The sequence below is a fragment of the Rhineura floridana genome, chromosome 2 (assembly GCF_030035675.1).
Source record: "Rhineura floridana isolate rRhiFlo1 chromosome 2, rRhiFlo1.hap2, whole genome shotgun sequence".
Classification (NCBI taxonomy): domain Eukaryota; kingdom Metazoa; phylum Chordata; class Lepidosauria; order Squamata; family Rhineuridae; genus Rhineura; species Rhineura floridana.
The window spans coordinates 97,526,208-97,540,065 of record NC_084481.1 but is presented as its reverse complement, the minus strand read 5'-3'; the positions used below and the strand labels follow the sequence as shown (position 1 = coordinate 97,540,065).

At 45.8% G+C, this 13,858-nt stretch overlaps 1 protein-coding gene across 8 annotated transcripts in view; it reads left to right on the top strand.

Moving 5' to 3' along the window:
* Positions 1 to 12,705, top strand: part of SLC43A1 (solute carrier family 43 member 1) — a 30,772-nt gene extending 18,067 nt beyond the window's left edge. For 6 of the 8 annotated variants that reach the window (XM_061609637.1, XM_061609634.1, XM_061609632.1 and 3 more), the window contains 9 exons: positions 449 to 541; positions 1,603 to 1,736; positions 3,171 to 3,352; positions 6,985 to 7,212; positions 8,565 to 8,703; positions 8,836 to 8,977; positions 9,172 to 9,245; positions 10,514 to 10,637; positions 11,337 to 12,705. In XM_061609637.1, the coding sequence (XP_061465621.1) occupies positions 449 to 541; positions 1,603 to 1,736; positions 3,171 to 3,352; positions 6,985 to 7,212; positions 8,565 to 8,703; positions 8,836 to 8,977; positions 9,172 to 9,245; positions 10,514 to 10,637; positions 11,337 to 11,531 (1,311 nt within the window). In that variant the 3' untranslated portion in view covers positions 11,532 to 12,705. The other 2 variants (XR_009760572.1, XM_061609636.1) reach the window with 2 other exon arrangements.
* Positions 12,706 to 13,858: the final 1,153 nt, after the last annotated feature.

The window sequence follows — 13,858 nt, the reverse complement described above, 5'->3', positions numbered from 1 at the left end:
GTGCAAACACTCCAGACCAGTAGTCACTGAATACCAGTTGCTGGAAACCACAGGAGCTGGTTAAGGCTACAACCTTATTCACACTCACCTGGGAATAAGCCCCATTGAATGTACTTCTGAATAGATGTATATAGGATTGTGCTGTAACACATGTTGGACAACTAGGCTGTGATACATTTATGCTGAATATGCCTCATCTGTGGTAAATGAGAGATGTGATGATTGGGAAAATGTAGAAGATTCCTGCTTTTTGGTGCTTGAAGTGGGATGTCCTCCGTTGCAGCCTTTGGAGCTATAAATAGGGGCTTCCATGATGTTCTGTAAAGTTCTTGAATAAGGTAGTCTTTCCTTTGAAATAAAGGACTCTGGCAACCCTAATAAGAACACCTTCAAAGGAATGGCAGCAGGGCATTTCTATTAATTGCTTTCTCCTTTTGTCCCTCTTTAGCTGCCCAACATGTTTGGAAATCTACGTTCTACCTTCATGGCACTCATGATTGGCTCATATGCTTCCTCCGCTATTACGTTTCCTGGTGTTAAGGTAATGTAGCTAAAGGGTGTTGCAGCAAACTTGAATCACCCCAGCTTCCTGGTGCAGTGTGTGGAGTGTTCCCTATTACTGGGCACTCGAGGCAGCCCCTGGATGTATGCCTGTGTGCTTCTTTCCTGGCTGATGAAGACTTGATACAGAGAGGATAGGAAGATTTTTCTCTATTAAAACTGTTAGGATGGTGAAGGGAGGCATGAGGTGGGGCAGGGCAGAATCCAGAAGACATGATTCCTGTGGCAGCTTTGAATATTCTATCACAGTGGTGGAGTTTGTATGTGATGCTAAACCATGGTTTGTTCAACAATCCACAAGTTGTCTCACAGATGAGCAAACAAGCCATGACTTTTTTCTCTGACACTTGGTTCCCCCCCCCAGCTGCTCTTGCCTTGCTCATCTGTAGCTTGGTGGACAGACCATGGTTAAGCAAGACTGTTGGATTCAGACATAACACCAAATACAGTTTTAAAAAGCCATGGTTTCTAAACCAACAACTAACCTTGGCTTTACATTGTGCTTTGTTGCTAGAAAACAAACCATGGTTAGTCCCAAACCCAGCCTAACAGACTCACCACTTTGAGTAAACTAACGGCTTACCACCTAGTGCCCCCTAGATGTTGTGGGCTGCAGCTCCAATCATCCCTGAGTATTGGCCATGCTGGCTGGGGCTGAAGGGAGTTTATGCCCTCCAGATGTTGTGGATAACATGTTGACTATCCCTAGCTTAGCACTATGCGTGAACCTAGCCAATGGGGGTGGGGGAAACGTGCATGAGTCATGTGTCATCTCTCACCACTTCCAGGTTCCATGCTAAAAGATGGGATACATATTTCACACTGTGACGAGATGCACATTCTCCAATGTGTAGACAGAATGTGCATTTATCTCTACAGGAGGACTGTATGTATATTCCTTCCCTAACAGACTAACCATGGGAAGCCCCATGCTCCCCTCTTCCTGCTATGGTAAAATGTCTAAACCCACCTGAGTCTTCCTCCATTACCCTTTCTCTTGTTCCACCCTTTAATTTCTATCTCCTGTCCCTTTGCTGTTAGATGATCAATGACAGTGGAGTTTCCTTCATCACCATTATGCTCATCTGGTCAGGCCTGGCTTGCCTCATCTTCCTCAATTGCTTGATCAACTGGCCCCAGGAATCCTTCCCAGCTCCCGAGGAAGCCAGCTACACGTAAGTAGGAGCCACGTGGCAAATCAGTCCTACCTGAGAAAAGTTGCTCCTTTTCCAGTCACTTTGGGTAGATTGTCCAATAGGCACAGGGTGTTGATTTCATGGGGGTGGAAATGTGGCCATTCCAGCCACAGTATCTCTGTTACACTGAGTAGTCTTCTCTCATTTGGCACCTCTAGTAAATATTAAAATGACAGAGAGGGACACACGTATGCATGTTAAGTGCTGCAGAGCCTTCTTTGCATTCTCTTTACTCCTGCAACTGCATTGACTAGCTGTTGGCTGCGTACATTCACTACCATGTCTAGGATTTACCTGTGGAGAGCAGTGCTCTTTTATTGCTTACTAGCAGAAGTGACCAGTGTGGTGGGGCAGAGCTCCGGAGCTGTCCTCCTGACACTGCTGTCACTACAGCTTACCTGGATGGTGGTTGCGGTGGTAAGGTCGGGGCTGTGTGGATGCACTGGCAGAGCCAATCCAGCATTTCCCCCTGTGCATCCGTGCAGCCCTGCTGTGCCCTGCCCCAGCTCCATTCAGGTAAGCTGTAGCAATGCTGGTGTCGGAAGGGCAGATCTGCAGTGTTGTTTCACCACACTTCTGCTTACTGGCACATGCTGGAAGCCACATTGTTAGTGCAGTGGTAAAAGCTGTAACCTGGCTATAGTATTCCCATCGGTTGTATTGCGGAAGACAGGCAGGCATTCTAAAGTGTGGTGGAAGGGGTTTGAGCACATGTGATCTGCACTTTTGCAGGCCTGGCTCTAGGCTTGAGCCAGGGGCCCTGGGCAAAGTATCCTCTGGTGGGCTCATTTCTGTCAGTGGGCCTGGACACGATTCTGCTGTGGCAGCATACCAAATCGCACAAGGTGACTGGGTCTGACCACCCATTTAACTTCTGGCCACAATGCTTCAGAATGATCCTAGGAAAAGGGGCATTGTGGGAAATCAGAAAGGTGTCTGGTGCTGCTTAGAATGTCACGCCAGAAAAAATGAAGGGGGGGAGGGCAGGAATTAGCAGTGGGCCATGTCAACTGCCCTAGGATGCCATGTTGAACCCAGGCCCTTAGGCATTTGTGTTCAGGGGCAGGACACTTCTACCACACTTAGAATATATGTCTGTTTTCATTCTAAACAGTCCACAAATGTTGAGGCTCAAATCTCCCTCCCCCCTCAGCTCATATTTTGCTTTGGGTCTTCGGGGTTCTTCCCTACACCAGGAATGAGCAGACTTTTCGCTTGCAGGATCTACTTGTTTTTCATTAGCTTCCTGCCAATCAGCTGAAACTCTTGCATTGAGGTGTTTTGGAAGGAGGGAAGATCCCTTTTATCTGCTGCAGTTGCAAAAATTCCCATGTTAGTTTGATACTTTTGCTTTACCTTATGTGAGGTGACAGCACCACTATAGTCTTTTCCCACTCCATGCTCCTGAGATAGGAAGAAGATCAAACTGAGCAGCTTAGCTCTCGATCACAAGCTGACGGGTGACCAGTTCTATGTCCATGTGACTGCTGTGGGTCAGCGGCTGAGCCAGAGAGCACCACATCCGGATGGGGGCAAGGAGGAGCTCTACCCATCTATGCAGGACCTTTGCCGAAGGGACACAGAATCCTCTCAGCGTAAGTGCCCCCAGTTGCATCACCACCTCCACAACTCAACAACAGGAAGAAAATCCACCCCACCTTACTGAACAAAGCCTGGCTAGATTTTGGCCCCTGCACAGTCTTTCAAGGCTTCTCCCAGGCTGTTTGCAGGACTAGGGGCTTTCTGTAGGATTCAAGGCTTCCTGAGGGATGGGGTATGATGATGCATCTGGGCCTGATTTATTCTTGCAAGGCCTCAGACCTGTTGCATCAGGTTGTGTTACCCAAAGTGGCTGCTACAGCTGAGAAGAGGGCTTGGCATCTGGCTCCATCTATTGGTGGGATCGAGCAATTACATTTTCTTTTAATATTACTCCTGCTTTTATGAGGAAAAACAGCATCCAGTTTAGGGAGTGGCTGGGCTTTCTCTGCCCTTATAATGAGAAGGAATTAAACTCTAGTCTAGTAGGATTATACTCTAGCTCATGGAAGCAAATAGGACTGAAGCCCATTCCCAGTTCAATCCTACAAAACCCCTGTGACGTATTCAGGCACAGTGAATTCACTATAGACTGTCCCCTTTAAATAATACCACCTGTCTTCCCTTAGATGAGGAGAACCCCTGCTGCAGGCTTGGATTAAGAGCCTTGCCAAGGAGATGTGTATAAACTTGTAAACAGACCAGTTGAAGTTGCCAGTAACTGTCTTGAGTCTGAGTGCCAGAGCACTTGTTGATCTCTTTAAGGTGTAGCATACAAACCTGTGAGTCACATACATTCCTCCCTATCTACTAAACCGTACTTCTTCAAGAGCTGATACAACTTCCTGTATTATACAGCCACAAGAGTGGCTGTATACTATACCCAGCATGGATTTTTCACATTCCGCAATGTTAAATTGAAAATACCCCCCATGCCATTTTGCTGTCTCACATAAGCATATTTCAAAACAAAACATTACAAAACTTAATAGTCCTAAACTCAGAAACACTTGCTTAACAACTCTTTAATTTTTCCTGGTGATACACACAAAGTCAGAGATAATCGAGAGTTCAAAGTGTAAAACGAGAAATAATATCCAGACCACTGTTGGACTTTTTTCTGTAGTGGTCTCATAATTTGCTGAAATTAATTAAAAATCAGCCATGTTCACAGAGTACAAAGTTAAAACAAAAGCATGGCTGATTTTTAATTAATTTAAGAAATTTAACATTGAAGTCTATTATAACATCAGGCATGCTCAGTGTTCTAAATTGTCAGTGTTCTAAAAGCCAGACTCAGAGCTGCTTGACTTGGCTAATCAGGGAGCCACACCCATGCCAGACATTGATTCCACTTTAAACAGTCATGGCTTCCCCCACAGAATCCTGGGAAGTGTAGTTTGTGAAGGGTGCTGAGAGTTGTTAGGAGACTCCTTTTCCCATGACAGAGCTCCAGTGGCCAGAGTGGTTTAACAGTCAGCCCCTCTTCTGGGATTGTAGCTCTATGAGGGAATAGGTTCTCTCCTAGCAACTCTCAGCACCCTTCATAAACTATACTTCCCAGTATTCTTTGGGGGAAGCCATGACTGTCTTAAAGTGAAGTAAAGGTCTGGTGTGGATGTAGCCAGTGACAGTTTTGGTTTAAATTTGTGTGGCAGACTACATGTGCCTGTTGTAGAATAAAAAGGTGGGGAAAACCTTGAAAAACAATGATATTGTTCACAGATGTTTCCTTTTGGAGAGGAAAGGGGCTTTCCCTCTGCCCAGTGCCCACGCACCCAATCTCCTCCCCTCCCCCAAGTCAGTTTCACCTATCCTAAGCATGATTGCACAGGAGTAAATCCCACTGAACTCAAAAAGCATGCAAATTATCAAACCTGCTTTCTGCCCTATCCCCTCCCTTTTGCCCTTCCCCTCCCCCTTCCTTTGCTTCTCCTCCCTCCTCCCGTTCCTTCGCCTCCCCCTCCTCCACGGACATTTTTACCTATTCTAAGTATGATTGCATGGTAGTAAATCCCATTGAACTCAATAAGCATGCGGATGATCAGCCCTGCCTTTCTCTTCCAAGCTACACAGGAAGCGGATTTGGCTGTGAAAGACCTACCCAAATTGTGTTTGCAATTTTACATATTTGTAGGGCAGTACAGTATCTCAGAGAGGAAGCCAGGTTTCCTGCTCTCCTGGTGCATTCACTATAGCTGCCCAATTTTCCTGCTTTTTCAAGTTTGATAGAAATATCTGTTGGCTATAAGTATGTTCTTAAAATTTGCCTCTTAGTGAATTACAGGCTGCATTCAGACAGCAGTTTATTCTGTTTTCCCCACTTTTCCATAGCAGATAATTTCCACATTTTATATGTTCTTTCATATGTAAAAATGTAAAAGCCACTTCTGGAAATCTAGCAGAATGTAGTGGAAGTTTAGCGCTCATTTCCATGTTAATTACTTCCAGAAAAATCTGTTTGCAACCCAATTAACCCAGAAAATTGCAGGAGTAAAGTGGTGAAATTTAGGGCAGTATACAAGCATACAGTTCTTTCCTACCATTTTCACGGGGGAATCATGGGGGAACAGAAGTGTGCATATGTGGAAAGGGTGGGAGAATAGCAACATGTCCAATGGCATGCATAATAGTGTCACACCACACCCAGGCCTGGCAGTAGCGGGTGGCCAGGGTGGGCCCTGCCAAGAGCCCCTGAAGGGCCCCTTCTTAGACTGGGAGGGTGGAGCTGCACAGTCTGCATCAGCATTGGGTTGCAGGACCTAGCACCCCGATGCTGTCGTGGATCACAGAGTGGGAGCTCCCAGGCAGCACACACACACACCCTACAGGCAGTGTGGGCTTAAATAAGCCCTTCTACCCCACCTACCTACCACATCAGTGTGTCAGCATACACATCTCATGCGTTGCCTACGCATGCCTGCCATCACCCAAGATGGTGGCGGGGGCATCCCTAAGGGGTTGACACCCCTGCCGCCATCTTGGGTGATGGCAGATGTGTGTGGACAGCATGCAGGGTGTGCACACCAATGCGCTGGCAGGTGGGGTAGGCAGGCCCATTTAAGCATGACATGGGGGTATATTGGTCAGAAGCCATATTTCCATAATGCAACAGGTACTGAAGTGTGAAAGGAATGTTAGAAATCAGGACAGAAGTGCTACCATTTATAATCAGTAAAACTAACACAATAAACCCTGTGTGAATGTAGTCTTTTTTCAGTGAAACTAATGCTTTGCTATGAGAGCTTGAGATTAATCTTGCCCACCAGCTTTGTTCGTGCTTCCCACCAGCACACACAAAAAGGACTGTTCACATTGCCCCCTGTCCATGTCTTCACTGAAGCATGAGTAGGGAGAAAAGACTGCATCCAGCCAACGTGCCCCAGGTCAGCACTGGGATGGGGCGGGACAGCAAGGGAGCAATCCCATGCCCCCCTCGCAGGTTCAGTTAGCACATTAGGCCTTTGTTTTATTTTGATCTGCACTACCTTATTAGATCCTTTCGGTCACTGTGTCACAGCAAGCCTCTAAATTAGGAAGGCCTGAGATACTGCAGAATCTCCCAGCTTCCCTCAGGCCCAGCCAGCATGGCCAGTGGTCAGGGCTAATGGGCGTTGTAGTCCAGCAGCATGTGGAGGGGCCACAGGTTTCCCATCCCTGATCTGTGTTCTGCTCCTTTTGGCTACAGGCGCCATCCCCTTCCGCCGCAGCGTCTGCTCTCCCATCTTCCTGTGGAGTCTCATCACAATGGGCATGACCCAGCTGCGTGTTATGTTCTACATGGCAGCCATGAACAAGATGCTGGAGTTTGAGGTGATGGGCGGCAGGAACATGTCACTTGGTGCGGTCTGCACCCCCCCCACCTCCCTCGTGATGCCACTGCCAGAGGAGTTGAAGCGTAAAGCTGAGGAAACAGGTAGGAACTCTAGTGGGATGAGCTTGGTACAAACTTCTTAAGGGATACATGTGATAAAGATACCTTATGTTCAGCTCTCTGCCTGCCCAAGCTTTGGGTTGTTTGGGAACGTCCCTTTCCTAGGAAACACAAGCCTCGGAAAGGGACTGCCTGCCTCCTTTTAAAACCTCTTCCCCCCTTTTCTATAAACATAAAACGGTTCTCAGCCTGCTTCATAAAACTTAGTAAGTCCAATGAGCAGTTTTCCCCAGCGGCAAGATGCGAGTGTTGATGGAGCAGAATCCGCCCGTCTTGACTGATAATAGAAACTTATTAGTATTATAATCACCTTTCATGTGCATCTCAAGGCAATTTACAAACATGCCATAAAAACAGCTAAGAAGTTTTAAAAACAGTACAAAACAACAACTAAAGATAGCTTTAAACACAGTACAAAAGGAACGTCTAAGACAGAGATCTTTTCATCCAGCTGGAAAAGCTTGTTGAAGCAAAAATGCCTTCAGTTGTTTCCAGAAAGTACAGATAGTGCGCACTTGTCATATCCCGACAGGGATGCTGTTCCACAAAACAAGGGCCAGTCACACTGAAAGCCCTGCTCTTGAGTTACAGTGGAGCCGGTTTCTGATACTTGTGGGACTTTAAGGAGAAACTCTCCTGCCGAAGGCAGTGACCTTCTGGTTATATAGGGGCTAAGGCAGTCTCTCAAGTAACCTGGTCCTGAGCTGTATTCAAAGTGGAAAATGGAAAAATCAAGTGTTCTCCTAAGCGAGAAATATCAGGCTTCCTGTGTTTTGTCCAATAAAGTGGGCAACGTTGGGAGTTGGGAAAGCTGATGAGTGGTAGCTTGAGGTTTTAAAATTTTGCATTCTTCTTCTTTTTATTTTAATCTCTGATTGTAAACCACTTAGGACAGGCATTTGCCCAGAAAAGCAGCCTCAAATATTTTAAATATATTTATCTGGGTCATCTGGAGAAAGTGAGGGCCAGACCAGATCAGCTGAAAGAAATAGAATAGGCAGCAGGGATAAAGATGAAAGGATGAAATTGTGAGGATCCACCAGCCGATGACTCCAGGCTGGGTGGGTTTGCTAGTCCAAAGAATTTCACCATGGCAATTGGTAAATTCTTCCCACACTGCCTACACTGCAGTTTATGTAGGGGAGGTCCATGCAGAGGATCCTTATTATTTGTTACACGCACGTCCCACCTAGCCTCCAACAAGTTCAGAGTGGTAAGCACAGGAGGTTCCAGATAGCCATTTGGCCAGTGCTGGTTAGTTGCAGGCAAGGAACTCTTACCAGAGGCCTTCAGACTATTCTCTCATTCCTTCTCTCTTTCTCTTTGCTGGACAGTTGGCTTCTACTCTTCCATCTTTGGTGCCATGCAGTTACTGTGCCTTCTCACCTGCCCCTTCATTGGCTATGTGATGGACTGGCACATAAAGGACTGTGTAGATGGGCCAGGAAGCCTGAACAGTGCCGGATCTGCTAGGTGAGAGAGTCACAGTTTTCCCAACTTCAGAAATAGCATATATAGAACGACTAAGCCTGGATGCCAGTGCTTTTGGTGTGGGGGTGCTGGCGCACCCACAGGGGGCTGACTGTTTTCCTTTTCTCTTCCTAGAACTGAGACGAAAGGAAAGCCAACCATAGTTCGTTACCGTAAGCTCCAGAAGCTCACCAATGCTATCTGTGCCTTCGTCATCACTAATCTGCTGCTGGTGGGGTTTGGTATCACTTGCCTAATCAACAACCTCCCTCTACAGGTAACTTCTGCCTCGCTGCTCGTTTCACCCATGATGCTCCTTGGCACAGGGCATCCCTCTGATGATGTGGTGTTGCTGCCTTAGTGCGGTTTTCATGCCCTTGCTATTTCCTAATCCTGCCCTTTGTTCGATTGGCCCTGTTTGGCTTCCTTGTCTTTCTTGTTTTTGTTTTTGTTTTGTTTCTTTCTCCACAGTATGTGACCTTCATCCTTCACACCATGGTCCGTGGCTTTTTCCATTCTGCTTGTGGGAGCCTCTATGCCGCTGTGTGAGTTATGCCACTGTGTGGAATCTCTTTGCCCTCCTCACTACAAAGTGTGGTCAACACCAGCCTTGCCCAACCTGATCCCCTCCAGCTGCTGTTGGACCCTCAGCTCCCCTGAGCTTCAGCTGGCATAGCCCATGGTCAGGGATGGTGGAAGCTGGAGTTCAGCAGCGTCTGGAGGGCATCAGTGAAAGGAAGGCTAGCCTACACTGTGCTGCTTACATTATACCAGGGATGGGGAAGCCTCCACTCCACAGGCCAAATAAGGCCCCTGTTCCTCTTTCCATCTTAACTCCTAGTACCTTCAGATATGGATAAACCCCAGTTTTGCTCTGGCTCCAGTTCCCTCTCCAAAGGCTACATGGCTAAAGTGCAGGGATGGGATGGGAGAGGGGTGGATGAAATGGGAGAAACAGCCAAGTGTGCCTGTTTCCGTTTCATTCCTAGTTGCAGCTTCCTTTTTGGAGCAGCAGAACAAGACGGCAAGCTTGCTGGTGCAGATGGGGAAGAGGGAGCGCATTACATGCATTTGTAAAAGAATTGTGTGCATCTAAGTGTGTGTGTGTGTGTGTGTTTGTCACACATACTGGTAGGATTGTCTGCCACCCCAAAGTCTCATGCTGTGACATCGTGTGAAAAGCAGCTCTGCTCTCCTGCTCTGATCATTGAAAGGCCTCTCTGCTGACAGGCAAAGGAAGCTGGAAGGTATTGAAGTCATACACACAGGGAAGGAGGAGCCCTGTTCGTCAGCTTTCTTCTCCTCTTTGACGCAAGTTCTCTTTTTCCAGCGGCTGCTTATCCTCCCTAGCAGTTGGGAAGGGGAAGAGAAGGGTGGAAGGAGCTGTGATAACACATCAGTTTAAATTTCCCTTCCTAATGCTGAGCATTCAAACTGCTCCTGCTTTTCAGTAGGAGCTGTTGTTCATGCCCCTACCAACTTTTTCTATTCACACATTCCTTTTATCTAATTGTTCAAAGGCCCACATATGTGTTTCATTAACTGAGGTTTTGAAGTCCTTATACAGGCTTTGCCAACCTGGTGCCCTCCAGATGTTTCAGGCTACAGTCCAAAACACCTGGAGGGCACCTGTACAGTGAAGGTTGCTTTAAAATACTGTTTTTTAAAAATTATTTTTGGAACAATTGATTCATTTACCAAATATCTGGAAGATGTGTATATGTGTTTGTGGGTCTTAGGAGCAGAGAAAGATTGTTATTTGCTTTGGTAGCATTTTGAGTCTCACCTTCTATATACAATTTCTGATTGTTAGGTATCCATCCAATCACTTTGGAACATTGACCGGTCTACAGTCATTGATCAGTGCTGTATTTGCTCTCCTCCTGCAGCCACTCTTCATGGCTGTGGTGGGGCCACTGTGTGGTGATCCTTTTTGGGTACGTTATGGCTTCTCTGGGTAAAGACGGAGGTTACATTTTAAGAGTGATCATAGGGAGCTTTTCACTAGCAGTGTGAATCCAGTTTATACAGACATATATGCCAGCAAGTTGAATGCTAGATTGGCGAGCTGTTCCTCATACCAACAAGATGTGTCAGGCCTCAGTTTTCTTGCCCTATCCTTTGTGTATCACGCAGGCTGTGCACCTTAAAAACACACACAAAACTATGCATTTGTGCATATATACATTTACCATCCATCTTACAGAAAAAGAAACATTTTAAAAACAGTTGCAGAACTGTTCTGTCAATGTGGAAGAGGTTGGTGATGTCACGTGTGCTAAGCAATAAGTGCCTGCTGCAGCCCACTTTATGCTTTGACTCTTTCTCTAGCATGTTTGTGCAGTACAGGAAAAGGAAAAATCACATGACGGTGGCTGAGTGGGTATGCATCTGCATGTAATTATAAGTAAAGGCACCAGGATACATCCTTCTAATGTATTAATGGGGTGGTATTAATCATTTCCCTTCCCTACTCCTGCCTTCCTATTTTGGGCTGGGACTTTAATTAAAGCGAAGGTAGGACTCCACTTCGGGGGCAGGTCAGGAGGTGGAGCCACCCCTCGTCAACATTTAGCATAAATGCACATCACTGGGTATGCACCCAGCTTACTGTTCTTCCTTGCCCTTCTCCCCAGGTGAACCTTCCTCTCCTCATCTTCTCTTTCATGGGCTTCCTGCTTCCTGGCTACCTCTACTTCTACCGCCGCAGGCTCCTCCAGGAACTAGCAGCAAAAAAAGGGATTCCAGACCAGGCTAATGGCGCCCACTTGAAACTCCAGGACAGTGCAGCAGCCAATGGCTTGCTGAGCAATGACACAACTGCTATATAAGCCAGGAACGGGGAAGGTGGGGAGCTTGTGGGTGACAGAGAACAGAACGTGGAACCGGAGTGCCGAGCAGATGGAGTGAGACACTATTAGAGAAGGGAGGGGAAAATACTGTGACAATTTTATATTTGGGAACTATGAAAATAACTGAGGTGCTTTTCATTCTCAACAAATGCATATCTATATTTATATCTCTATTATATATATGTATAGAAAGAGAACTCTATTTTTTTTTTGCAGAGTATTTTAAACAGCCTTATAAGTAGATACTAGGGCATCTGTCAATGAGCATTAGAGGACTAGAATAGTTTATAAAAAGGTCTCTCTCTTGTGAAGAGGTGTCCAATCATGGTATCTGTGTCTGGTTCACACTATGTAGCCAACGCTTTACAAGCATAGCATTCTTAGGCTGTGGTGCCAAATTCCCCTTATCAGGTCCCTCCACTCCACACAGTGGTTATTGCAGATAAAATCAAAGGATGGATTAAGCCAGCCTTGCGCAGCCTGGTGCCTTCCAGATGTTTTGGACTACAACCCGCATCAGCTCAGCCAGTTGTAGATTTGGAGGGCACGAGGCTGAGAAAGGCTTAATTAAACACACACCCACATCAGTCCAAATGGAATGTTTTTCTGTTAATTGACTCTGGCTAGTTAAAGACGTTTCCTTAGCTTCCTTGTATTCTGGCAGCTGATGTTGGGGTGGCTAAAACATCGTAAATCTTCCCTTCCGTCTTCCAATCCTTCTTCACCACCGCCGCCGAACTTTATGAAAATAAGTTATCTTCTCATTAATTGTCTCCCAGAGACTAGTCTCTGATGGCTTCTTGAATTTGGTGTGTGCTTGGACCTTCTCTTGACAGCAGGTATGACAAAGGGTATAAAGTACAGAACTGATGCTGGATTACATTGAGGAAGACTAATTTAACAGGAATTGTAACAGAGGAGAATAAGAGTGTCAGTTTTAATGGCCGCCTTTTGAATGATGTCCTGGCAAGAGGGACTGTAGCTCTGCTTTCTAGAGGCTGGATTTTAGCTATTATGCCAAGTATGTTTCCAGATCCCAACAAACGATGACTTATTTATTTATATTTAAATTTCTGTTGTTGCCTTTCTACCAAAAATGGTCCTCAACACAGCTTACATCAAAATAATAAAACTGTACAATCAACAATAAAAAGAAACCAATTTTTGTTCTCCTTTATTTGCAGTATTTAAGCTTATTAGTTGCTTTACACAAGTGATTCAAAGCAACTTACAAATAATAGTAAAATACACAACACAACATATGAAACACAAAATAATTGAGAGTAACGTACAATATGAACAAATGAAGTCATAAAAACAATATCTCCATCCATTCCCTAATATAAGTCTAAGCGCTACAGACTGCTGCCAAGAGAAAATGGAGTGTGTGTGATACATAGTGTGCTACCCTGTTGCAAAGAGAAAGAATTAACACTCAAATGCCTGGGAGAAAAGAAGCATCTTCACGAAGCAAGCCTTTCCCTGGGGGAGCATTCCATAGACAGGATATTTTGAACCTGAGGCAAATTAAAACCACTAATGGCACTCGAGAGATAAAAAAGCAAGGTTTAAAATAATAAAATCTGCCGCCCTGAGCTCCTACTGGGAGGAAGGGTGGGATATACATCTAATAAATCAAATAAATAAAAGCCTGGTAGAAGCAGTAGTGTGGTGGCAAACGCAGGGTCCCTTTATGATAGTCACACCAGGCCCTCTCACAGCCATGCTCCCTCTTCCACTTTCCCTGGTCTCCCTTGCTTCTGTGTTATCTCTTGAGTCTGCACTCCGCTTCAACAGATGTTCCTAGGAGCCAATCATCATGAAAGGGAAGATTGTGTGTTAACTACAGAGAAGAGTCTTCTCAGTGGCTGACTTGCCTCCTTTCAATCTGTTTGGCTCCAATCAGTGTGAAAGGACAAGGCCTCTTCTCAGTGGCTAACATGCTCCCCGTTCATGATGATTGGCACTTACATAGGAATCTGACTGGGATCCTGCTCCCAAAAAGGTAAGAGGTCTATGACCCCCCCCCCCTGCAACCCTGGACAACTACACCCGGGTAGAAGAGACTTTTTTTTTTACCAAAGATAGCAGCTAATTGGGACTGGTGGACCTCTCTTGTGGATGAGTTCCTCAATGCCAGAGACAGCACTGAAAATATTCCTGGTGTTTTCCTGGGCAAGGATAATTTCATTGCTGATAGTGCTGGTATTTGGAGTAGTTATTCTGCAGCAGCTCTTAAATCACTGGTGTGGGGAGTGGTGGTAAGAGAAGAAACACATATAGGAGAAGGTGCTATTAAGGTATCC